The following is a 24,054-nucleotide window of genomic DNA, read 5'->3' on the forward strand; positions in this document are numbered from 1 at the left end:
AAGTGCTACAGTGTAAATGCACAGGTTTTTTGTTTTGCAACATGCATTTAGCCTACAGCGAACGATAAACATTTATTTCTACAGCTTCATGTGCTGAGCATTGTGTTTTCTATTTTTCTATGTAGTGTTTAGTGGCTGCTCAGTAGTGTTTTTAATTTTGATTGACTTGGGGCACGATTTGACAACACAGTTCAGTTTTGGGCACAGATTGAACTGTTTTGAGGTGAAAGTTTGGTTTTGCAAGAAGAGTCTGAGGTTTTGTGAATGTAGCTTGAAAATTGGGGTTTGTGTTCACAGTTTAGAGAAAAGGAGAGAAGCTTTCGAGAAATGTGTCTTAGCAATCGAGAAAAACTGTAACTTAAGATTTTTCCCATTTATTTATATGCTTCTGCGGTCTTATGATGTAGGCCTAGGCGGAAAATGAGCCTCCCCTCTTTGAAAGACCAGCAGCTGCCATTGTGTAAAACATTTCATTAAAGCATGACTTATTTTGATTCCACATCAGGGAAGTGTACGCATCTCATTTGTACTGTATCTGTAGCCTACTTTTCCTGTTATGATGTGCATAGTGTGTAATGGTGACTGACCACACATTGCCACAGCTTGCCCATCGCAAAAGGACAGAGTTGCCTTTAATGTTGGTAACCTGAGCCTGATTTTCCTATCATCACAAGTCAAAATGTCTGATATGAAAGAGATCTGTAACATAATGCATCCGCTCTTGGGGATTCTGTTTGGTTATAATTGCTTGGTAATTTCTATCAAAATATAATTGAACATGACCTGGTGGGTTTTGAACAAAGCATGTGTACTTTGCTGACACAACACACACAGGCTCAGGTCAAAACAGATGAGTAGCACCTCCCCTCTGTTTGAATGTGCTGCTGGAGCTCAGCTACATACCTAATATGGACTGGAATCTCAAGATCTTAGAAAGCAGTAGAGATAGTCAACACAGCCACTGACACAATACGTCTCCTGAGTTATTACCTGGGTCTAGTCGTTGCAAGTTGAGGAATTCTGTAAATAATTATTGATTTCATTTCTTTATAACTCACGGCTATAATATTGTTCTCAATGATAACCAACAATTAATGGGAAGTACACTTTTAAGCAAAATTCTGACACTATATCCAAAATAAGGTATTTTCTTCAAATGCTATTTTTGCCATTTAATTGTATTAATAAATAATACGTTTGCGACTCATCTATGCTTGCAAAAACGTTGTTTCGCCTTTAAAAACGTTAACTTTATGCTGATGTTTAGCGTCGCGGAGCATGCGAGTCGTCTATCTCTTCAGCCGTGTGACATCTTTGTAGTGTTTTGTCACGCAGATCTAGTTTTGACTGGTTTAATCTGGTCCCGGGAGCATGCGCACTCGGTGTAAACAGGAAGAAACGACTGAAAACCAGGGTAAATCTACCATAAAGAAGAAGAAAATGATCGGACAAAAAAACGAGCGAACGACTTGATCTTCTTTAAGTATTTATCAACATAAACGATGTCCTACAGCACCAGATAGGAAATTTCGATTTCGTCGTGTTGAACCGGCGGCTACATTTTGGACAGTTTTGGAGAGACTGGCGAGCTAACGAGAGACAGACAGTGACGCGATTTATTTCCTCCAGGTTTCTCTTGGTTCAGTCTGCTGCTGCTTCGCCACCTCTACCAAAACCAGTCGGTGTCCCTTCTTCCTGGGTTTTGTGGCTTTGTTTTCTTTCGCCGACTGAAATCTTGAAACACAATGGTACAGAAAGAAAAGACGCTAGAGGCGCCTCCGGTGGACGTGGAGCCGAGCCCCAGCCCAGTCTCTGGAGGAGAGTCCTGTGCCGAGGCCCCCGGCCCTGTGGAGGAGCCCGGGATCGGAGTCGAGCCCACTGGCCACAGGAAATTCATAAGTGGAGTCGTGGAAGGTAATATCGATTGTATAAAACGAAAAAAGAAACCATTTAAATCAAGACATTTGATCCGCTTGTGCTCTGCATGCGGCCATTAGTAGGCCATCACGTTGCTGCAGCAAGCCTCCTTCCTCAGGGAGGTGATTATTGGTACAAATTGGAAATAATATCGTGCACATGTGGAAATTAAATTGTCGGGTAACACATGGGGCGATTGCACAAAGAAAATAGTATGATGCACGCCTTTGAAATGAATCATGAGGCTTGTTTGTGGACGTTTGCAGTCCAGTGTTGTCGTACGACGTTAACGAGCAGATCGATGAAAAGAATCCATTGGGTTTACAGGTATTAACAGGTGATCAGCAGCCAACCCTTTCACTGGACCCCATGTTGACAGTTGTGTCTCATAAAGATACCAAACATTGACATGCTGCACCTTAATTAATTACCAAGAATTATTTGCCTATGTTAGTGTCGTCATATTAATTGGGTCAAGTGTAGTTTGGACTATGAAGATGAATTATTTGTACTCTTAGCCTCCAGTAAAATATCATTTAAATTGGTCATTTTCCATATTTCCTTAACAATTCTGTTAAAAAAAACTGGTATATACAGGAGAATGTATAAACAACAAAGACAAAGGAAAAATCTATGTCTAGTGGCACTAAACCCCTCCCTGCCCTAAGGGCAAACTGTACCCTGTATTAGTGTAGCAGGTAACAGGTCAATATGAGCAGGAAATGTAGTTGATTATCAGAACTGCAGACTGCATGGAAACTGAATGTATTGTTTACTGATGCAGGCTTTTACGGGCGACCATGGACAATGGAACAGAGGAAAGAGCTGTTCAGAAGGTATGAAGGACTGTGTGAATTATTAAAGCAGGCACGATAATAACATTTTGTGACCTCGTGTTGATGATTTTGGTAACTACACTGAATTTGTATGACAATGCGCTTCACAGGCAGCAGAAATGGGGACTGAATACATACCTTTATGCACCCAAAGATGACTACAAACACAGAATGTTCTGGAGAGAGCTGTACTCAGTGGAAGAAGCAGGTGATTATTCTGAGCAAATCTTGCGATCGGCTTTCCTGGGGCAAGGAAAGTGAACAATGTCTGGTTATCTAAGTTTAATGACTGTCTGAATATTCCAATATTTAAATGTAAAAAAAAAAAATCATTATAAAAGCACTAAAATGCATTCATTTTTCTCTTTGTTTCCTAGAGCAACTCATGACTTTAATTGGTGCTGCTAAGGAGCATGGGATAGAGTTCATCTATGCCATTTCCCCTGGACTAGACATCACCTTCTCCAATCAGAAAGAGGTGTCTGCACTCAAAAGGAAACTTGATCAGGTATTGCATCTTTTCATATGACAGGAGCATGAAAAATGCATAAAAATTCCTGATAGAAAAATTCAGCGGGTCTTCCGCTTTCTGTTCATTTTCAAAAACCTACCTCTCTTTCCTCCTCAGGTTTCTCACTTTGGCTGCAAGTCATTTGCCTTACTTTTTGATGATATTGACCACAACATGTGCCCTGCGGACAAAGAGGTCTTCAGCTCATTTGCACACGCTCAGGTTTCCATCACCAACGAAATCTACCAGTACCTGGGAGAGCCCGAGACCTTTCTCTTCTGCCCCACAGGTATCTCAGCTCTTTCTTTGACTCATTTACGCATCATACACAATTGTTTGATTCACTTACGGTATTAATTCATAATCTGTTTATTTTTGTCTCTTGAAATCCAGAGTACTGTGGAACTTTCTGCTACCCAAGTGTCTCTCATTCCCCCTACCTCCACACAGTAGGAGAGAAGCTCCTACCTAGCATTGATGTGCTATGGACAGGTGAGGATAACAGTTTGCCTAACATCATTACTTTGTCAAGTGTACAGTTATATAAGCTAAGGAAGTAGCGTGAATGCTTAACTTGTGTATGTTTTCTGCAGGCCCTAAGGTAGTGTCCCAAGACATTACAGTGGAATCAATTGAGGAGGTGTCAAAAATCCTGAAGAGAGCTCCAGTGATCTGGGACAACATTCATGCCAATGATTATGACCAGAAGAGACTTTTCTTGGGTCCATACAAGGGTCGCTCAACAGAGCTCATCCCCAGACTGAAAGGAGTCCTCACCAACCCAAACTGCGAGTTTGAGTCTAACTTTGTCGCGATCCACACTCTGGCCACCTGGTACAAGTCTAATATGAACGGTGTGCGCAAGGATGTGGTTATGAGTAAGTGTTACCCGGATGATGATACAATGTAATGATGGTCTGCAGTGTGATATCACAGCACCCCTCATTTATAATTGCTGTTTTTTTGTTTTGTTTTTCTGTGTTTGATTAGCGGACGGTGAGGACAGCACAGTGTCCATCCAGATCAAGTTAGAGAATGAGGGCAGTGATGAAGAACTGGAGACAGATATGCTCTACAGCCCACAGCTTGCTCTAAAACTGGCTCTCACAGAATGGCTCGGGGAATTCGGTGTGCCTCATCAATATAACAGTACGAGCAGTCCCATTATTATGTTGTATCTCTATGCTAATGGTTTTATTTTATTGGTAATTCCAAGCAGTAAAACTCAAATTATGCTCATAATATTGACATTGATAGCCTTAAATCTTAGTTTTATGTTGGTCTGAAGAACACAATGTGGTGAAACTGTACTTGTCTATCAGGCCGACAGGTGCCTCAAAGTGGTGCCAAAGGCACAGCCATAGACGTGTCATCCATGGCTGCTCCCTCTCTCTGCTCCTCCACAACAGTCACGACTGTGTTCCAGCAGCCCATCATGTCTCCAGCTATGGCTCCTCTCTGCCTGGATCCACTCGCACTCCCCATGGCAAAAACACCTCAGGAGGTGGAGGAGGAGGTGGAGGAGGTGAGGTTCATTGTTATTCATACTAAAGTGTACTATTTTAATGACCAGATCAAGTACCGCATGCTTCTCAGAGGAATTGGGCTTCTCTGTTTGAGTTTATTGTCAATTCTACTATTAAAATTGCTTATTAGGCCTTGGATTAATAAACAGCTGACTACATAATGGCTGCTACTGGTCATTTATACCACACAGGTCTTTTTCTGCTTTCTGATCAAGGTCTTGGCCTCATTTCTATTCCTAATTTCCTATTTCTGTTGACCAATACAGGTGGAGGTGGAGAAGAAGGATTCAGATGAGGAGCCCATGGAGATGGTGGTTGAGAAGCAGGATGAGGCTTCAGAGGCTGAAGCTGAAGTGGACCCGGAAGAGAAGCACGTCGTTCCTATCTTAGCTGACAAGATGGCCGAAGACCTGAAGCCCATGGATACGGACAAAGAGAGTCTGGCAGAGTCAAAGTCACCTGAAGAGTCTCTCCAGGAGGACTCTGGGAGCGATATTGCACCTATGCAGACAGACGATCAGCTCAAACAGGTGCCGCAAACATTTGTGAGTGATTTTCTTTTCCTCTACGCCTGAATCTAAACACAAAAACAACTGTGAGTTCAGATTTGCATTAATACTAATATAATACTGTGTCCTCAGGATGTGTTTGTGCCTGGGCCCGACGAGAAGCCTCTGTTCACAGCGGAGCCCCTCACGCTCGAGGACCTGTGCCTCCTGGCAGAGCTCTTCTACCTGCCTTACGAACACGGACCCAAGGCAGTGCAGATGTTAAAGGAGTTCAACTGGCTGCGGGCCAACAGCAGCGTCGTCAGCGTCAACTGCAAGAGAAAGGAAACCGAAAAGGTGGGTTAATGCACCAAAATAAACACATGGACTGATTTAGAGGAGAGAGAACGAGGTCTGTCTGAGGAAAACTAGTTCATCATTTACTGAACTTGCTTGTGAAAGTGTTGGTTGCTGAAAACAAAATGGTGGATATGTACTACCCAGACTGCCCATTGGGTGGTGTCGTTATGACGGGAGACGGAGTGCGCTTGCACCACAGAGCACTGTTCTGTTCTTTATTAATCACACATGCTTGTGACAGTCAGAAACATTTTGATTTTCATAATAAATTGAATGATGTCAAGTCCAATTGCCACCTCATATATGAAACAGAACTATTTTTCTGAAATATTGGTAACACTTGTGTTTTGTTGTGTTATTTCCAATCACTGTTGGCTCAGGTGGCAGAATGGCAATCAAGGGCGGAGAAGTTTGAGGAGATGTGCTGCTCCGTCATCCACATGTTCACGCGACTGTCCAACTCAGCCAACCGCACCATCCTCTACGACCTCTACCCATACATCTGGGACATCAAGAGCATCATTTCTATGGTCAAGTCTTTTGTCCAGTGGCTAGGTATGTATGAGGGGAACCACAGGCCGCTTTCTCTTAGAGCGCAGTAGCGTAGCAGTAGTCTGATCAAGTCTGGTAATCCTGACTTTTGTCATTTTCACAGACACATTAACTATATATAAAAATAAAACAAATCTGATTACATAAAGGAAAGGTTGATTGATTGGTTAGCTGCATGGATTATGTCACCATCCACTGCTATGTAGCATAGTGAGGCAAAGTTATTGTAGGCCTACACATATCTTGCACAGTCTGCTTAACAGATGCTAGCATTACTGATCAAACACCTAGAGAAACATGGCTCTTAGAGACCTTGGCCATCAGCTGTAAACAGGGTGAGAATCAGAGTAGCAGCTAATACCATAGCACAGATCAGGCCAGATGAATTGCTCTTGTTTCACACAATGATTGTGAATTTTATTTTATTTTCATTTATTTTATTTTTTTTGTTTGACTGAATGCCGCTTGCACATCGTCCTTATTTACTCCATAACAAGCTGCTCCATCCTGGTGAGATGTAAACTGGGTCTCTGTGGCAAACATCCCAGCAGGGTTACTGCTGCTTGCTGTGTATCCAGTAACATCACTGCTGCATTCCCACACAGACACACTTGCTTCCATCTCTCTGTCTGTGGGGATGGGCGCCAGGGGGACGTCCCCACCACCCCCGCCCCCCTTCCTCCTCCTCCATGCCCTAGCGCGCACGCGAGCTTGGAGAGCAAGTTGACTGACTGTGGAAGGCCATTCTGGTGCGTAAAGTAACTCGACCCGTGTGGGTTCAGCACGGCAGGGTGTTGCCTCACTGAGCAGCCTTCAAACTGAGGCTGCGTTGTGATGCGTTCAACCTCGTGAGAACATCTCCAATCTTTTTTTGGAGTGTTGTTTTGGATGGTCTGAAGCACCAGCATGGCCTGTAGGTTACTCCCTGTAACCCAGTTTCATTCACAGGTTTCTGTCCTGTCCGGCTATATGGTAAAGCTGAGGACTCTTAGCCCACAGTACACAGCAGGCAGCATACCCGCACTGGCAAAGCCACATCAAAACTCCACACCACTGACTCATCAGCAAACCATAAACACTCCAGAGACACTGTGGAGTAAATGAATAAAAAGTTATCTCCGAATATTCCACTTAATAACTGGAGTGTTGTTAAATGTCTAATTATTGACTTCTGCTGTTGCTATTGGCAGGTTTTACCTCAGTCCCCATGTTTTCCCCCTGATAGAAGCTGTGCAGCCGGCACTTAGTCACAGCCTCCCTGGTTATTGTACTGAGAACACTTACTAATAACCATTTTCTACTGTTTTCTCCCTTCACTATGTACAGATGGAAGAATCCACAGTACAAGTTTCTACTGCTATTGGATCGACAGTGGCCGATGTATGCGCAGTGCAGGCGTCGTTTCTTTTGCTCATGTTTGAAACGGATTTATGTAATTTTTTTTTCTTAAACTAGATCTTTAAATGTTAAAAGATTGATTTGGAGGAAAGGAAGCAGCCTTCCGGATGAAGTCACATTTTGGGCAGCGATTTAGCTCTGAATCCTAAGTGTTAACTCCCAAATTTCTCTCTTTGGCAGCTTCTCTCTAACATGTTTTTTTGTTTCTGTCAGTAGGCCTATAGAAAAGGCTCAGACCAGCCTGATGCACCTACTCAAGGGAATTTACACTTGGCTTTGAAATTTTAACCATGGCACATCATCCTCATCCTTCTCAGGGATGTATTTCTGTAACTGTGTAGTTGCGATCATTGTGCTCTCAGACACAGACACACAATGGTCGGCTCCTCAGCAGAACTGTGATTGTGTTAAGACAATACAGTTTGAATAGAGAACTCAGGTGGGAGTGAACCGCTTGGAGATCACTCCTTTGTCTGATTTTGTCGAGGTTAATTTGGGGGGGGCGCAAGTTCAGAGTTCCTTCCCATGGGTGCATCTGCATGCTGTGTTTTCAGCTCGTCAGAGGAATTGTTTTAGGTGTCAGGGCGAGGTTCATATGTAAGTGAGTGTTAGGTGTCCTGCCCGCGCGCTGCATTTGTCTGGTCACATGACAGGGCTCCTCGTCAACCAGGGTTAGACTTCATTAGCAGCAGCAGCAGCAGCAGCATTAACGCACACAAACTCTTAAAGGCCCTGAGTGCTTTAGATATGTACTCCCCTTTATATGCGTTGTCCCAGCTGTCTGTTTCATCTGTGGTTTGTCTGGCTGTGGCTTTTAGCAGAAAGCCGAGAGGCCCTTTAACACAGGGAACGCTCACGCTACCTCTCCCTCTCAGCCTCCTGTCTCCCTGGTTTGATGACTCATGCTCCCCAGTCATGTGACGAGGCAGATAAGATGAGAATGTGACTTCACACGGGGTGCTAAGATCAGTGGGGTGATGGCAGCTGAAGCTTACTTTTACAGGCCATAGGCAGCGCAGGTTCTGGTTCTGAAGGTCAGTACAGTATCCATCAGAGTCTGTCGGGCTTTTCCCACGATCATTACCCTGATTGAAACACAAAGGGGGCTGAACTGCACTTGACTGTGTTCACTCGAAAAGTGTGCCTTTCACTGCACAGCACAACTTATTTGTAAATGCCTGCATACCATGTTATGTGGAGCAGTGTGACATTGTTGTGTCGACACAATCTTGTCCTGTGTTTTTTGAATAATTTATATCTTGGACCTGATACCATGTTCCAAAGATGTAAGCTTTAGTTGCTTGAGCCCCATTTTTTTTACCATAAGATCTTTCCTCTGAATATAATATATCTATTCCAAATTAGGTCCTTTTTTTATGTTTTAATGGTTAAAACTAAAATTAATTTATTCATATGGACTATGCTAAGAAGATACATATGACCCCCTTCCTCCCCATCTCCCCATTCCCCTTCATCTGTGTCAGAGAGCCCCATCTTGTGGTAACACTGTCCGCTTGGCTCTGCTCCTAACAGGGTGTCGTAGTCAGTCCTCAGCACAGTTCCTTAGAGGAGACCAAGAGCCCTGGGCCTTTAGGGGAGGTCTAGCAGGAGAGTTCCAGGTATCTAATGCACTGAATTTACAGCAATCAAATGGAGAAAAAAAAGAGTGTTGTGAGCAAAGACAAAAATGGTAATGTGTGCGTAGGTACGAAGGGCTTTGGTCTGTCGAAGGTGAGCTGATTGGAGTGGGTCAGGCTTTGTAACATTTAAGTTCCATCCCCTTCACTTGTTTACCAAAGAAGTTTGTGTCCTGTATTACTTTGGGATACTTGATCAGTCTGTGTGAGGGGAATGGGTGACCTGAAACCCAATCCTGACAAGACAGGTCTACAGCCAGTGTTTGGCCGTGACATTTTCTCATTGATTAATTTCAGTTTCTTTCAGCAACTGCCCAAGGAGATGCTGCTTTTCCCTGGCGCACGCAGCGCAAGCGAGCATGGCTAGGTTTTTATTTTCATGACATCTCATTTCTTTGCAGGAAAAGCACAGCGCACAAATTACCAAGCCAGGCCTTTGCGAGCGCACGCGCAAAAGCATCGCAGCGCCAGCGAGTACGCAAGCATGTTTGCAACGGGAAAACTCCATGATCAAACACAGCTGTCCAGGCTCAAAGTAACACCTCCATCCTTGGAGAGTAGCAAGACTCTCAATGGCAACCCAAGTGCCATCGAATGACTCAGTTAGCTCACATTTAATTTGCCTCTTTGGTTTTTTTCCTGGAGTTCTCTCTGTCTCTCTGCGCCAGCATCATTATTTTTCTCAACAGGAGGGTCCTGCGCAGCGAAATATTGCGATGTCTTACAAAAGGGAAAGGAGCATCTCCTTCAGCCAGTAAAACCTTAGTCAGACCAAAATACCACCCTCGTTTTATTATATTTGAAAAGCAGATATGTATGTGCTTGTTGTGCTATGCTCCTTTAACAAAAAAATGAGAGAGATGTGATGTTTGCTCTTGTTGTCCACTGTCAGATCAACAAGAAACATCAGTTTTTATCTTAATGATATTTTTTTGTTAAATATCCGTCACCACAAAGCTCTTTGCTTCCTGCTATAGTTCCTTTTGGTTTGACAGTGGCTCAATCGTAGCAAATGCACAGTGAGGCACTCAGCCAAAGCAGCACAGCGCCTGTTCTCAGTGAAACTGAACCTTTTTCTTTTGATGCCCACAGAGATTGTTGCCAATAGATGGGGCAAACGATCTTTTCTACCAACCTCCACCCTCAATGCCAACCTCCAAAATCTATTCCATAAGGCCATACTTTCCCAAGGATGAGGTAAGATGTTTGTGCACTCTGTGCGCTTTCATTTGACCAAGACTTATGTATTCTGTCCTTAAGTAGCACCATAACATAATGTGTATTAATATATAGTTGAAGAAATGGTGTTTACCACATGAGAGTATTCCCAGTAGACATGGCCTAGTTTAAGCTGGGAATGATTTGCCCCACAACCTAATGCTAATGCTCCTCAACTGTGCTGTATATCAACATGTATACTGTAAAGTGTAAAGGCAGCTTCAGTGTTTTTCAGGGTTATACTTCAGCTTTTATATCCAGTGTTAACTCTGGGTGTGTGACATAATGGACTACCATAACAGGTGTACTGGTCCTTCTGTTTGCAGACTGCAGTTTATAAAATCTGTAAAGAAATGTACTCAGAAGGAATGGAGGACGCTCCCTTCTCTGATGATGATCCCGACCTCATAGGAGACAGGTAAAAAAAAAAAGAAGAAGATGAAAATGTCTGAGTGTCGTCAGCCCAGATTAAAGTGCAAATCAATATGGCTGCCAAACTCCTTACTGTTTGCTCACAGGTTAGTGGGAGGTCTGCTGACTCTGAGCTCAGACTATGGGTTCGTGCTCGAGGACGATGAAGGGATCTGCGGTTATGCTCTTGCCACCGTGGATGTCAAGCCCTTCATTAAGAAATGCAAGGTGAACTGGTTACCCTTCATGCAAGAGAAATACCACAAGCCTGACGACCAGAAGGACCTCACAGAGGCCGAGGTAGGGTCTCAGTCCGTCTCTCTTACGTCTCTCTTAATCCATATCAAGTGTATTGACTGCGTCTCTTATTGCTGAATCTCACTTCACTATCTGTGTGTGTCGTCCCTGTAGAAGATGATGCTGAGTTTCCATGAAGAGGAGGAGGGTCTCCCAGACTCTTTCCTCTCCAACTTCCCCTCTCTCATCAAGGTTGACATTCACGCCAAGGTTACTGACCCCAGTGTGGCCAAAAGCATGATGGGATGTCTCCTGTCTTCTATAAAGGCCAATGGTAGGTAGCAGCCATCATCACTAACAACACAGATAAATCATGTTGCATTTTATTTTAGACTGACTGAGTTTTCGTCTTTGACTTCTCAGGGTCCCATGGTGCATTCTGCAAAGTTCGTGAGACTGATAAGAGGATGTTGGACTTCTATAGTAAACTGGGATGCTTTGAAGTGGCCAAAATGGAGGGCTTTCCCAAAGACATCATTATCATGGGACGCAGCTTATGAAGAAACGTGCTGCTTCAATGAAAGACAGAGAGAGCAAGTCGGCGGGGCTAAAACATGTTTGCTACCTTCATGAGAAAAGAAACTTCCATGATGATTTTATACTGAATGATCATCTGGGCCCAGGGAGACCTCTTTTTAGGATTTGTGTACAGAAGCACATCAGTCGCACACACAGATTCCCTGTGCTGCCCGTAGACGCTACTGGCTCTGTTGGTTTCAGCAGATCCGAAGCTAAAAGGCCGAGGAGTGATGTGTAGTCAGTTGATTTGAGCCAACATGGAAGAGTGGCGCCCCAGCACTGATTTCTGGGGTCCCACTACTCATATACCTCCAGGCAACAGGAAGCGATAACTCCATAAGCCTTTTACTCATTTAATCCAGTAGCCATTACATGGATTTTGCCCGCATGCCCTAACGCAAAGTGTCTGTATCTGAAATAGAGGCAGAGCTGTGAAATGAGGGCGGCCTGTATCTCAGGTAGTGTCTCACTACCCCCACGTCCTGCTTTCCCAGCTTTGACGTAGTGAATAGCACAGCTGTCGACATAAGTAGGACACCTTTATACAGGATGTGAGGTGCTATGTGAGAGTTTGCCTTTCATCATCACATCGTGGTATTTCCAGTTCCTACTCAGTAGATACGGAGAAAGAGGCCTTTCAAGTGGCGTATTCCTAACAAAGCGTAATGTGAAATGCTCAGTCTGCACACGTGTACGGTGGAAAACTGTAGCTTTCGGGTGTTGGTGACACCCGCGGTAGAAGATCGTCACAGACCAGCAAAGTACTCTTTGAGACTGTTGAGACTTAACCACAAGGCCATCTGAGTTTTTGTTCAAGTAGTAGTAGTAGTAGTAGACAACAGAGAAGCTTCCACGAGTTTACATAAATGGTTCCCAGCCTGTTTCTGTTTTGCTTTTGTTCCTTTTTTTGTAACCGAGCAGATTTTGTGCTTATTTTCCCCTTTGAGCTAATTGCCTTTTGGTTTATTGCCTTTGGATTTTAGGTTCACATTGCAGACCCCCAGTGTCTTCTGCGTAAAGGCTGTCGAACACGTGTCAGATAGAAGAGTTAAGATTTGGACATTGGCCTTGTTGTTGCTTAAATTCCAGAGACGCAGCCTGACATTGACGGTCACATGTCTTAGTTTTGCCCTGCCAGATCCCAAACATCAGCACAGACATCCTTCAGTGAAGCTAAGCTGACTGGTGGGGACGTCGCTGTCAGAGAAAGCTCAGACCAGCTCAGTCAAGTTGACTTACGTGAAATGACACATCACTAAATACACGGAAATGTAAGCTTAGTTTTTCATGATTTTTTGTTTAAATAGTTAAAATGATATGTGTATTTGTATACAGGTCCTCTTTGAGAGAATGAGACCCTAAATCAAGCAGTACCCAGTGGGACCAAAATCCAGATTCCAATCTGCTGTAGAAAAAAAATCATTGAAATTGCATGAGGTGACGTGATGGAAAATCCTGGCGTTAAGCTCCCACTGTCAAAAAGCTGCGCAATTCTTCAAAATCGCTAATTGAAGATCCGACTTGTAAAGTGACCTGAGCTGCCTGCAGTGTCAGATGTGCTGCACTAAAACGTCGTTGGTCATCATGTATAATGGCTTTACACCCGTCATTCACCCCCACCCCCCACTTTGTTTTCAACATTGCATGCTCTCAGACGAATGTCCTCTCAGTTGAGCTCCATGGATCGCCAGGGCCGTTAAATCCTGTCACCACATGTCACTCAAGTGGCACCGACTCCCACGTTGTTGAACTGTTTATCCGTGGGGGAGTGAAGCAGAAAATTCCTAGGCCTTTTACTATGTGTCCGTTGAATGTTTGATATTCAGACGCGTTTCCCATTTGTTTTTGTAAATCTATATAGGTGATCTAAAAAAAAAAGAAGCACTTTGACTATAGATAGGAGTGTTCTGTTGGTTACATGAGGATCATCAGTTGCTCTTCAGTAGCTGCCTGCCAATGTGATGTTTTGATACTGTGTACATTCATAATGTGCATGAGGTGTATTGGATTTGCTGTGGCAGTCATTAGAATAACCTCATCTTATGCTACACAGAGGAGGAAGCATGCCACTCACCTCTGAGCATAAATACTGTAGTATGTAGACAGTCTGTTAACGCTGTCAATCATAAAAGTGTTATTATTTTGTATATCTTTATTGAGACTGTTGCCAGTATTTTGTTTTTCCCTCAAGGAAGACAAAATGGTGGCCTTGTTACAATGCCCTGTCCCGTACAGCCGTCCCACGTGGCTGTTTTCCAGCGAGGTGTGAAACTCACCAACAGATCTGCTGTTTGTCTCCTGAAACAACAGCAGAAATTTCACCCTTGTTTTAAATGGTTCATTTTCTTTGCAGTTTTCCAACTCTCCAACTTTCTTCTCTGCCAAGCGGGTTTGATAGAAATGGGCTGTCACTGAGAGAAAGGGCTCCTATTGTACATTTTGATTATCTGAGTTTAAAGGGGACGGGGGTCATAAGTGTCCGTTTACCTATGTAAAATTTGTATGTAAGATACATAATATTAAAAAACTAATAAATCATAATAAGTTACTTTGTATGCTTTGTCTTTTGTGTCATCATGTCTTCGCTCTGACAGACGTTTTTTGGTTATGCCTGTAACAGAAATATTACACAATGCACTAGGTGAAGCACAGACAGTTCACAAAAATCCTGATTTAGTATCCCTATTTGGGGTTTGACAAATTATTTCACTACATCAAGTCCTTGTCTGATTGGTTTCTTGTGGATTAATTGTATTGTCATTTTTGTATTGAGTGGAAAAATCCATGTAAACCTGCCTCTGAGATTTATTTCTTGATGGTTAAAGTTCTTGGGGCAAATTTGCTAAATGTGGAGCAACTACATCATTCGATTTTTCTTTTTTATAAATAAATTTTTATTTTCATATATATATTTGTAATCCTCAAGTTAAAATGTGGCATTTGTATTGTAATTCATGTTTTGTCCTGTAGTCCATGCAGTTAGAAAAAAAAAACACACGAGGAGTCAGCGACAGGCGCACAGTGATGACGAGGCGTCTATGTACTTAGTCTGCGACGCGCTTGTTATTTTTTCGCGAGGGGCTCATTTGGTTGTAACGTGTTAACAGCAAATCAAAAAATATATATATTTAGCTCTTCGACAAAATGTCTTTCCACGACGACGACCCCGTGGATATGGGATTAGCTGGTCAATCAAAGTTGGAGAGCTTCCTGTTCAGTAAGAGCAATTTAAATCCAGTTTATCAGTTTACCTGTCGGCGCACACGTGGGTTACTTATGTAGATCTGCTCTGGAGACATTTTAGGCTTAAAAAACGACCTTTTTTCAGGTGTTAACTTCCCGCGCTGACTTCACATGATTGCAAAGAAAATACATGATGTTTAATACTGGTTGTGGTGTTTTCCTGCAGGCTGCGAGCTCTCCTCCAAAGTCCCTTTCTACACTTTCCAAGGAGATGAAGAGGAGGACCTGGAGCACTTCCTTGAACTCAGAACAGTATGTACAGTTGCGGAGGAGAATCGGCGTCATCACATTATCAGGGCTGCAAAAAGCCCTTGCTACATCACAGTTGCTGAAATCGAAATTGATTATTGAGTATCCATCTGTTTAGATTACACTGTAATGTTCTGCTTTAATAGATAACTTCTGAATTAATCTGATTGCAGATCTGTCTGGGAGAAGGTGCCAAGGAGGAGAGTAACGTGGTGGAGGTCACGGCCATGAACCACCAAGGAAAGACCATTTCAGTGCCCATCGCCAACCTTCACATCAACTGTCTGCCCATGGTACTGTCATCTATAATCTCTCCAGGCGGTCTGATGTAACCTCCCGCACAGCAGAAGCTAAAGTTTGATATCTCTTTACCTCCTCAGGTGAGTCTTGGGGAGTTTGAGCTGAAAGCCCCAGTGACCATCCGGCTCAAGGCTGGTTCAGGACCAGTTACCATCAGCGGGCTCCACCTCATTGGTAAGAAACTCCTTTTTAACCCTAACAGTACTTTGTTAAACTACTGATGGACCACTGACAACATCCGTTTAATGTGACTAATATCAAAATATAGAAATATTACAAGTGAGGTGAGAGAGCAGGCTGTTAAAAAACATAAAGGAATAACTATGGAATTCTTGTTATGACAGTGACACCAGTAAAACAATTTATGTAATCTCCAAAAAAATAATTAGATTGTGTTTGCCCCCTACTTTCAAGTATTAAAGCAGAAGTAAGCGATCCGGTCGTTTTGGCTAATGCTGCGTTCGAGGCAGGCTTTTGAAACCGTAAATTACAGCTTCAAGTCACGACTTACGACTTTGTAGCGTTTCAGGCAACCCACTCGTGTTTTTCCGACCTGTTTTACCGGTGAAAGTCACTATAACGGCCACTCGTAACTTCCGACCCGTGAACTCGTACCAGATCGAACTGGTACCACTTCACAGGTCGGAAAAACATGAGTTACGAGTTGCCTTGAACGCACCATAACAGTCCTCGTCCCTACGTCACCACATTCACGGCGTCCCTTGGCTGCACACACAGCCCTGCATGCCATTCTCTCTCCTCATTGGATAAAAACTGTAGGATACGATAAATGTTTTCTCCTCGGCTCAGAGCAGAGCAGAGGGACTGAGAGACCCGTGTTTCAGTCCAAACACTCTATGTAAGTGATTGCTGTCAGAAGATATAACTATTTAAGACTTATATTAACACAAATATATCACTTACTTCTGCTTTAATAATTAATAAATTCACAGAATTTTTTAAAACACAAAAATACAGTCTCTTAATTGTGAACAGTTGCTGGTGTCTGTGTGTGTCTAACTGAATCTCCTATATCAGCTTGGCTTTTGAGAAAATTGTGTATTTTTTATCAATCAATCAATGAATCAAGAAGATCATTGGCAGATTAATCAATGCTTTGATCCCTCAGAAATGGATGCAGTGGCTAAGCAGTGAATGTGATGTGTTGCAAGGATTCTTGAAGTTCTGAAATACTTTGCTCCTTTATTCACTTTCTTTTGAAATTGACATGAAAAGTGAAATGTATCTTTGAGCAGTAAAATGTTAAATTTCTATTCCAAATTAAATCTAAGACCTTCTCTAAAAGTTAAAGTCGACCATAGCGTATTTCAGAAGCCGGTGAAATAAGCATTTATCAGTGCAGCGGGGAACGCTCAGTGATTCTTCTGATTCTACATCTGGTCGTAATGAGCGCGTGCAGCCGCATTTCACAAGCTGTGCATGAGGTCAGATGAAATAAAGCGACCTCACTGGCCTTGTGATTAAATATAACACCAGTATTTAGATTAAGACAGTGATTCAACATTGCCTCCTGTTCTCGTGCAGCCTCGGAGGTCGAAGACTCCGATCTGTCCGATGAGGATGACGAAGACGACGATGAGGACGATGAGGAGGAGGAAGAGATCACTCCTATTAAACCGGCAAAGAAGAAGCAGAGGCAGTAGGCGCGGAGGTTCGCTGATGGGGATTTCGGAATGATGACACGTTGTGAGAAACACCACAGATTTTTGTACCAGACGGACACATTTTTCGGAGATACGACTTCTTCCACACAGCCACGTGAATGCTTAGTGTGGTGGCAGCTAAACATGCTGTGGGAGGAAGGAACATCACGAGGGGATCCGATGCTCTCGCCTCTCCTCTCGGTCTGAGCAGTGTCTTTAACTGCGCTTAAGACATTCACTTGTAGAAGAACTGTTTTTGCTATTGAATGCTACCAAGTCTTTTATACTGTGTGTTATACAGTCAGCACCACTGATGCCGATCAAGTGCATCAGTGGTGGAAAATGTGTCTTTTGCCACCAGTGGATTCTGGTAATGTTTTAAGAAGCTGTTCCTGCAACAGACAAAAATGTTAGTGTGTGTGTGTGTGTGTGCACGCGTGCCTGTGTGTACTTGTCAGACAGGAAAGGGTTTGCACATGAATTGTGATTTCAGATGAATGGTGCAATCGATGATTAACATACATACATGCAGATTATGAAATGTTTCACAAGAGTATCTCCATTTCCAGTTGTTCCAGTTTGTAACATTAAAAAAAAACTGTTTTGCTATGTAAGATGTCATAAATGTGAAGATTTTGTACGCATCAGTTTGTGTTCATTTTATTTCACTTTATGAATTTATAAAACAGAATTAAAAAAAAAAAATCTCTTTTAGCCGATTGCATTAACAGTCGATATAACAATAAGGTCCTTTAGCGGAAAGGTTTTCATTTAAATTGACTTAATTTGCTGAGGTGAGAGATAACACCGAAGCTTCAGACACCTAATTTAACTTCTTAAATATTACATCCATTTAACAAGGCAAAGGTCAAGAAGGGAAAAAAGTAAAAAGTAAAAAAAAAAAAAGGTTCACTGAAAGGCTACAGGAAGCCATCACTGAGCCAAAGTCAATTTATTAAACCAATTTACGACTACAGCTCTTGTAAGCCTGTGAAAATTCACATTAATATAAACTTCCATGACAAGATGAGAGAATACATATAAAGCATCCTGAATTCTATGTTTTTATAAAGTTTAAAGGACCATCATGTAAGGTTTGTTAATGTTAACATTGATTTTGAGTTTACTTATGAGACTTGAGGAAACTTTGCAAATTCAACACCAAATTAATTCTTTTCCTCCCCAAAAGTGGAAACAGCCTTCTAGTTTTGCTTCTGTTTCTCTTCAAGTTAGCATGCTTACTCATGCTAAGCTGTGGCCTGGTCGGACTGACTCATCATTCTTTGATTCAGTAGCATCGTCCAGTTGCTGGTAGTGCTGCTCAGAGGACATCTAACAAACAACCTCTTGTCTTGTAAACACAACAGATGCTTTTGCCAAGACGGTGTAGGAAATGCTGACACTATAGTTGTGTAGCAATGGCAAAACTTACAAAAACTGCCCAAAAACTAATATCTGAAGTGCAAAAGTGGAAACTACAGGCAGGAAGTGACGTGTTCTAGGAATCTGTTGCTCATTAGGTTTTCAGAGCTTTTTAAGGGTGAAAGGCTGAATTCAGTGGGACAATAGAAAAGTACTGGACTGCACAGAGAGAGATACAGACAAGTGAATTTCCATTTTGAGCACCATGACCTTAGGTTCACTGCTGCTGTGTAAAATTATTGCCCTTGCTGACAGTAAACCGCCAACAATGGATAACTCATTGGGGTGGATGAAGGGTGCCAGTAATGACGTGATGACAGTTGAAGCCTCATGAAGGCAGATGTGGTTGTATCAGGTTACAGTCCGCAACATCTAGATACGCATTACAATCCCATCTGCGCCGAACTGACACAAAGTGGTGCGGCCGCAGAGGCAGAACATTTCAACGGCAGATCTCACACTCATTACACATATTCCACATTTGTAAGCGTTTCTTATCACTTTATTGCACAATAAAGGCTTTATCTGGAGGATAACAGTCAACTCCAAGTAATGACAAACGTTTTGTCCATCTGTCAGCTGCCGTTACACACATTTCTGTGGGAAGCAGACGGCAGGCCATGGGCAGGCACCACACCACGTAAGATGAGTCTGGAAAGAAATGGTAGGAATGAGAAAAAAGAGAAGTAACACAACCTTTCCCAGCAGATGACAGGGTGTAGGCTACATCTGCTTGCTTAAACCAGAGAGCCTCTGCCCACTCATGCACTTCTATCATCCTCAGTTGTAGAGGTGCATGGAGGAATGTGAGGAAACCTGCTGATGACAAACACACTCATTCAGCCATAAACACTGATTCATACGATACGTCTCCTGTCTGTCTCTGCAGGATCTGGCACCTTGACTGTTGCACAGTGGGGCGCAATCAGGAAAAGTTGAGATAGAAAATGCTCAAAAAGCCACATTATCAAGCACCACAACTGACTACTTATAGTCATGCCAGGTGCTGCCATGGTAACGTGAGAAATGACCACCTGTGTGATGCTCAGGAAGGCAGCTCTCTGTTAACAAGGAGACAGGAATGAGGGAGGAGGAGGAGGAGGAGGAGGTGCTTTCAACAGAGGAAACTTAAATAAATCATTTTCCACTTTTACCCCAAAAATGTCCTAGATGGTTGCCGTAGTCACCCTCTCTCTCTCTGTGTGTGTGAGAGGAGGGTGATGAAACAACAGGAGTAATGGCCTGGGATAAGCTTTTTTTCCCGGAAAGCAGGAGAGATATTAATCGAATTACACACCACCAAAGTCTGAAAGCCCTCACAGTCACGTGCCAGACGGCAAATCAACGCGTAACAATCCAACAACTAGTTAATGTCAGTGGGAGCAGGTGCTGCTGCTTCTTATTTTCTGACTCATAAAGCACATCTATCTGGTGTGTGCCGAGTGGGAGCTTTGTGAACCTTTACACCACTTTTATTGGGTGTAAGGGTTTTATGGCGCGGTGTCTGTGCAGCGCATTAAGTCCTCACCTTCGTGTGGAGGTTACAGCAGTGAGCAGTGTAGGATGAGCAGCAACACAGAAGCATTTGATAAGAAGCGTTACTGAAAACAAGGTAAAGAGTTTTCTCTGATTACCTTCGTCTTAGACTTCATCAACATTTGTGCTCTCTCTGTCATTTTCCCTTTTAATCACTTTAAATGAATCTGTTATGCTCATTCTGTAGTTAAACTTCCTATATTTCAGTCCACATGACAGTGAGGACATGATATTCTTACATCCCTAAAACCACAGGAATCTCAAAACAGCTTGTGCAGCATCATTCAAATCCATGTCATGATCATATGATAAAGAATAAAACAAAATAGTCATCATATTCAGTTTCTTAAGAAAGGATGTAGAGCTGACGATCTGTGGGCGTGTTCAAGATGAGCACACCATGCATGGATGACTGGTTTTTTTTTTCCATTCCTTCATACAATGGATTGGTGATTGGGAAGTACCAGGCAGCACTGTGAGTGTAATCAGGTAAGTGTAAAAGAATCCAGCTTCATCTATTGCCAGAGGTTGGTCCTTCCTCATCAATATGGATGACGCTGAGTCACTCATTAAATAACAGAGAAGCTGTTCTCTGACCTGGTCCTGGGTGGTAGGACAGTCCAGTTCAGTTCTGCTTTATAGAAATGTTTCAATCAGCGTGTAAATACACTCTGACCCCACTGGGGAATGTCAGTGTCAGAGCGGCTTAGGTTCATTGTTAAATTCAATAAAGGTAGAAAAAAGTGGCAGATTTATGGTCTGTCTGTAAATAATGTGGTCTATTGTGGCCTGTCATGGTAACAACAAGCAGCAAGAGGACATCTAAACTACTCATGATAAACACTTTTAGCTCTCCCTCTATATCATATCTATTTACTAACACTTTGATTTGAACACAGTAACAGTCTCATTAATTAATTCCTACTAATCAACTAGTCCAAGTTAATAGTTAATTAACTAGTTAATTCCAGCATTTAGCGTTTCTATCATGCTCATATATCCAGCTCATTTACAAGTAAGGAACTAAGTGTCCTAGTAGGGAAGATGATTTTGGAAAGTACAGTTACTTTCAACAGAAAGAGAAACATCATGTTCTTATATTGAACTCGAGAGAGGAAAAGCTGGGGATTTTCTGGTGCCTGTGTAATAACCATAGAGAAAGACAGTTGACTGGAGATTTTGACCACATCTGTCTGTGTCCACCGCTGCATCATCATGCTCCCACCATGGAGCAAATGGAGACCTTGTGTTGAGTTTCTGTCACTTTTATCTGGCCCAAGGCGATGCAAACACTGTGGTCGATGTGACAGACTACAGAAGCAGAGGAAGCGCAACTAACTGTCACACAAACTGATGTAGAAAGTTTCTACTATGGTTTTAAACATTAAAGATTTTTCCTCTACAGCAGTGTTTTTCAACCTTGGGGTCGGGACCCCACGTGGGGTCGCCTGGAATTCAAATGGGGTCCCCTGAAATGTCTAATAAAAACAAATCTACTGATGAAAATATTTTTAAATTCTAATTAAAAACACCACACACAGTCTTAAACAACTGTATTCTATACTTTAACTTTATCGAATATAAATCAAATTCAGATCAAATGCAGCATATAAAAATATCTGAGCTGGCGCATCTTGATTGACGTGCAGTCACATGATCGCGGGGTCGCCAGAAATTTGTGATGTCAAAATAGGGTCACGAGCCAAAAAAGGTTGTGAACCACTGCTCTACAGTTATGTGGAGGAAATTTGTAAATCTGCAAATTGATAATAATATAATGAAGGGATCACTTGCATGTGTCACTCCATCACCCAGTGTTACTGTGGCAACAACTGAAGCACACCACTTTGCATTCTCACTCCAAAACCGATACAGCTGTTCTCCACCAAGACACTCTGAAATGCCCTTTAATACTGATGTGACGTGTCCACCACGGTTACACATAGAGACACGATTGCACTGGTGCAGCTCACCTGGACACAACTCACATGTCCTTCCTTATTTCGCTGAGATTTAACGTCGCCTGTTGTTTCCCTTCAGCTGGAAGTCGACGGAGTGGAGGACTGGTTTATGTTACGATGATTTCCACAAGCAGAAAATAGACCTGGAGATCAATAAACATTGGCCATGGATCTTTGTCTTTGATGTTTGTGTGCTCGTGACTGTGTGTGTGTGCACACTGTTATCCTGGATTGGAGTTTTGGCACCGATTTCAAAGGCCTTATCAGATGAAGGTTAGTATTCTGCATGCTTGATGGATAGCTGCTCTGTATGCATTATGCTGTATATGCTCATGTTCCTGTCAGTGTCATTGGGAGGCCTGCTAACACAGTATGTGTGCCCAGACTATAAACACTGATATTCACTCATTTATTATACATACTTTAATACCTCAGTGCTGCCGTGTCAGCCACCTCTCTCATCCACCACTGAGCTGATGATGGGACAGTTACACAAGCTGCAAGTTGTGTAAATGCACTGCCACCGCGTCAATATATCCATTAAGCTATGAAGGAAATCTCCACCCTCAAATACTCCTGCTCTGCTGTATATCACCACTCAGGGTTGTTGTATTGACTCTTTGATTGCTGCAAAATTGTAAATTGTCTATTTCTATGGTTAAATCTGAGCTGTTTCAATGTGAAGTTCTTTTTCAGGAAGTTATTGTTGACAAAACTTCCTTTTTTTTTTAGCTTGTGCAGCGGTGGATCTGTGGCTGGGATTCAAACATTGCAGAGCTATTACAGACGTTTCAGGATGCAAACATCTGTCACAGTATCAACATGTCATCAAATCATCAAATGTAAATATACTCTAGGGAATATGTAGTAATAAATACTGGGCAAGAGAGTGTGTGTGAAACAAATGGAAAGAGAGAGATAGTGCCCACTGTAAGTCCAATAGTACCGCTAACCACTTGCTAAAGCACACAAACAACAGCTGCACAACAGCTGACAGTTCCCCATGCATTGAACGAACACACACACACACACACTGAAAACAGGCTCACATCCTTCTGCAGGCTGGGGCGTGTTGTACTCACACATACACTGCTCCAACACACCTGCCACAACAGAGCACAGCTGTCAAGTGCATCACCCTTCACCCTATACTCTACCTCAATGAGCACACACACACACACACACACACACACACACACACACACACACACACTGAATCAGCGTACTTCTGCACATATAGGAAACATATACAAACTGGCTGATTGTGCGCTGACACCTGAGCACACATTTGCTCACAAAACAGGATTCGACTCACTCAAAGCCTGCACATGAGGTAGCACAAACCAACCTCCCCACCCCACCACCACCACACACACACACACACACAAAGCTACACACCGTTTTAGAAGTGTGATGCTGATGCTGATTATAAATATTTGTACTATTTTCAGACTAAAGAAATACACTTTTTAACCATTTAATCCCCTTATTTTGAAGTTGTTACAGTTTTAAATGGTGCGATTGACATTAATGTGCAGCTGTAATTGAAATTATTTATATGGTTTTAATTACTAATAGTATGGTCTCCCTCAGAATATCTATTGTATGTTTTATTAATAACACACAGCGAAGGAACAGCGCACAAGGGGAATGCTAATAGGCTTACACACACACACACACACACACACAGACACACAATAAATGTCAAATTGATGCCACACTGTAACTAAACCTCAGCTCCTCCTCCTCCGCTGCTGAAGTGTGCTGGCTTCATTGGACACAATATCAGAAATTTTAGTATTCACACTCTTGAATTCAATTATAGAGAAAAAAAAGAAAACCTAACTGGACGAGAGAAAAGGGAGAATGAAACAGTAGGGCAGAACATTTTATAACCCATAAATAAGTGATGTGCCTCACTTGCTTTGCCCCCCCCCCAAAAAAAAACCTCTAACCATTCTTCCTCCCTCCTCTCCGCCCCTCGGCTCGCTCCCTCTATCTCACCGTCT

The 24,054-nt window shown here is 42.7% G+C and overlaps 2 protein-coding genes across 6 annotated transcripts; both read left to right on the forward strand.

The window, feature by feature from the left end:
* The first annotated feature begins 1,375 nt into the window (after window positions 1–1,375).
* On the forward strand, window positions 1,376–14,218 carry oga (O-GlcNAcase). Of its 5 annotated transcripts, none has more exons than XM_085800126.1 (19): window positions 1,376–1,914; window positions 2,702–2,753; window positions 2,864–2,961; window positions 3,131–3,261; window positions 3,382–3,553; window positions 3,658–3,756; window positions 3,858–4,142; window positions 4,255–4,413; window positions 4,587–4,789; window positions 5,069–5,335; window positions 5,432–5,635; window positions 6,019–6,193; window positions 7,517–7,570; window positions 9,122–9,207; window positions 10,318–10,422; window positions 10,770–10,861; window positions 10,962–11,154; window positions 11,266–11,425; window positions 11,515–14,218. In XM_085800126.1, the coding sequence occupies exons 1-19, from the start codon at window positions 1,746–1,748 to the stop codon at window positions 11,649–11,651; spliced, it is 2,841 nt and encodes a 946-aa protein (XP_085656252.1). In that variant the 5' UTR covers window positions 1,376–1,745; the 3' UTR covers window positions 11,652–14,218. The 5 variants fall into 5 exon arrangements, with proteins under 5 accessions (XP_085656252.1, XP_085656253.1, XP_085656256.1 ...); XM_085800127.1 differs by having other exon boundaries at window positions 5,069–5,320; XM_085800130.1 differs by having other exon boundaries at window positions 4,674–4,789.
* A 503-nt stretch (window positions 14,219–14,721) lies between these two features.
* On the forward strand, window positions 14,722–17,771 carry npm3 (nucleophosmin/nucleoplasmin, 3). Its single transcript, XM_085800138.1, has 5 exons — window positions 14,722–14,887; window positions 15,080–15,165; window positions 15,336–15,455; window positions 15,543–15,636; window positions 17,008–17,771. The coding sequence occupies exons 1-5, from the start codon at window positions 14,815–14,817 to the stop codon at window positions 17,124–17,126; spliced, it is 492 nt and encodes a 163-aa protein (XP_085656264.1). The 5' UTR covers window positions 14,722–14,814; the 3' UTR covers window positions 17,127–17,771.
* The last annotated feature ends 6,283 nt before the right edge of the window (window positions 17,772–24,054 follow it).

This window comes from Trachurus japonicus, chromosome 15 (assembly GCF_045865225.1).
Source record: "Trachurus japonicus isolate A0001 chromosome 15, Traja_1.0".
In the NCBI taxonomy this organism is placed as follows: domain Eukaryota; kingdom Metazoa; phylum Chordata; class Actinopteri; order Carangiformes; family Carangidae; genus Trachurus; species Trachurus japonicus.

Coding starts and splice junctions, on each gene's coding strand:
- oga (XM_085800126.1), top strand. CDS start 1,746: ATGGTACAGAAAGAAAAGACGCTAGAGGCGCCTCCGGTGGACGTGGAG. Junction 1,915..2,701: donor CATAAGTGGAGTCGTGGAAG/GTAATATCGATT, acceptor TTACTGATGCAG/GCTTTTACGGGCGACCATGG. Junction 11,426..11,514: donor GTCTTCTATAAAGGCCAATG/GTAGGTAGCAGC, acceptor TTGACTTCTCAG/GGTCCCATGGTGCATTCTGC.
- npm3 (XM_085800138.1), top strand. CDS start 14,815: ATGTCTTTCCACGACGACGACCCCGTGGATATGGGATTAGCTGGTCAA. Junction 15,456..15,542: donor ACATCAACTGTCTGCCCATG/GTACTGTCATCT, acceptor TTACCTCCTCAG/GTGAGTCTTGGGGAGTTTGA. Junction 15,637..17,007: donor CAGCGGGCTCCACCTCATTG/GTAAGAAACTCC, acceptor GTTCTCGTGCAG/CCTCGGAGGTCGAAGACTCC.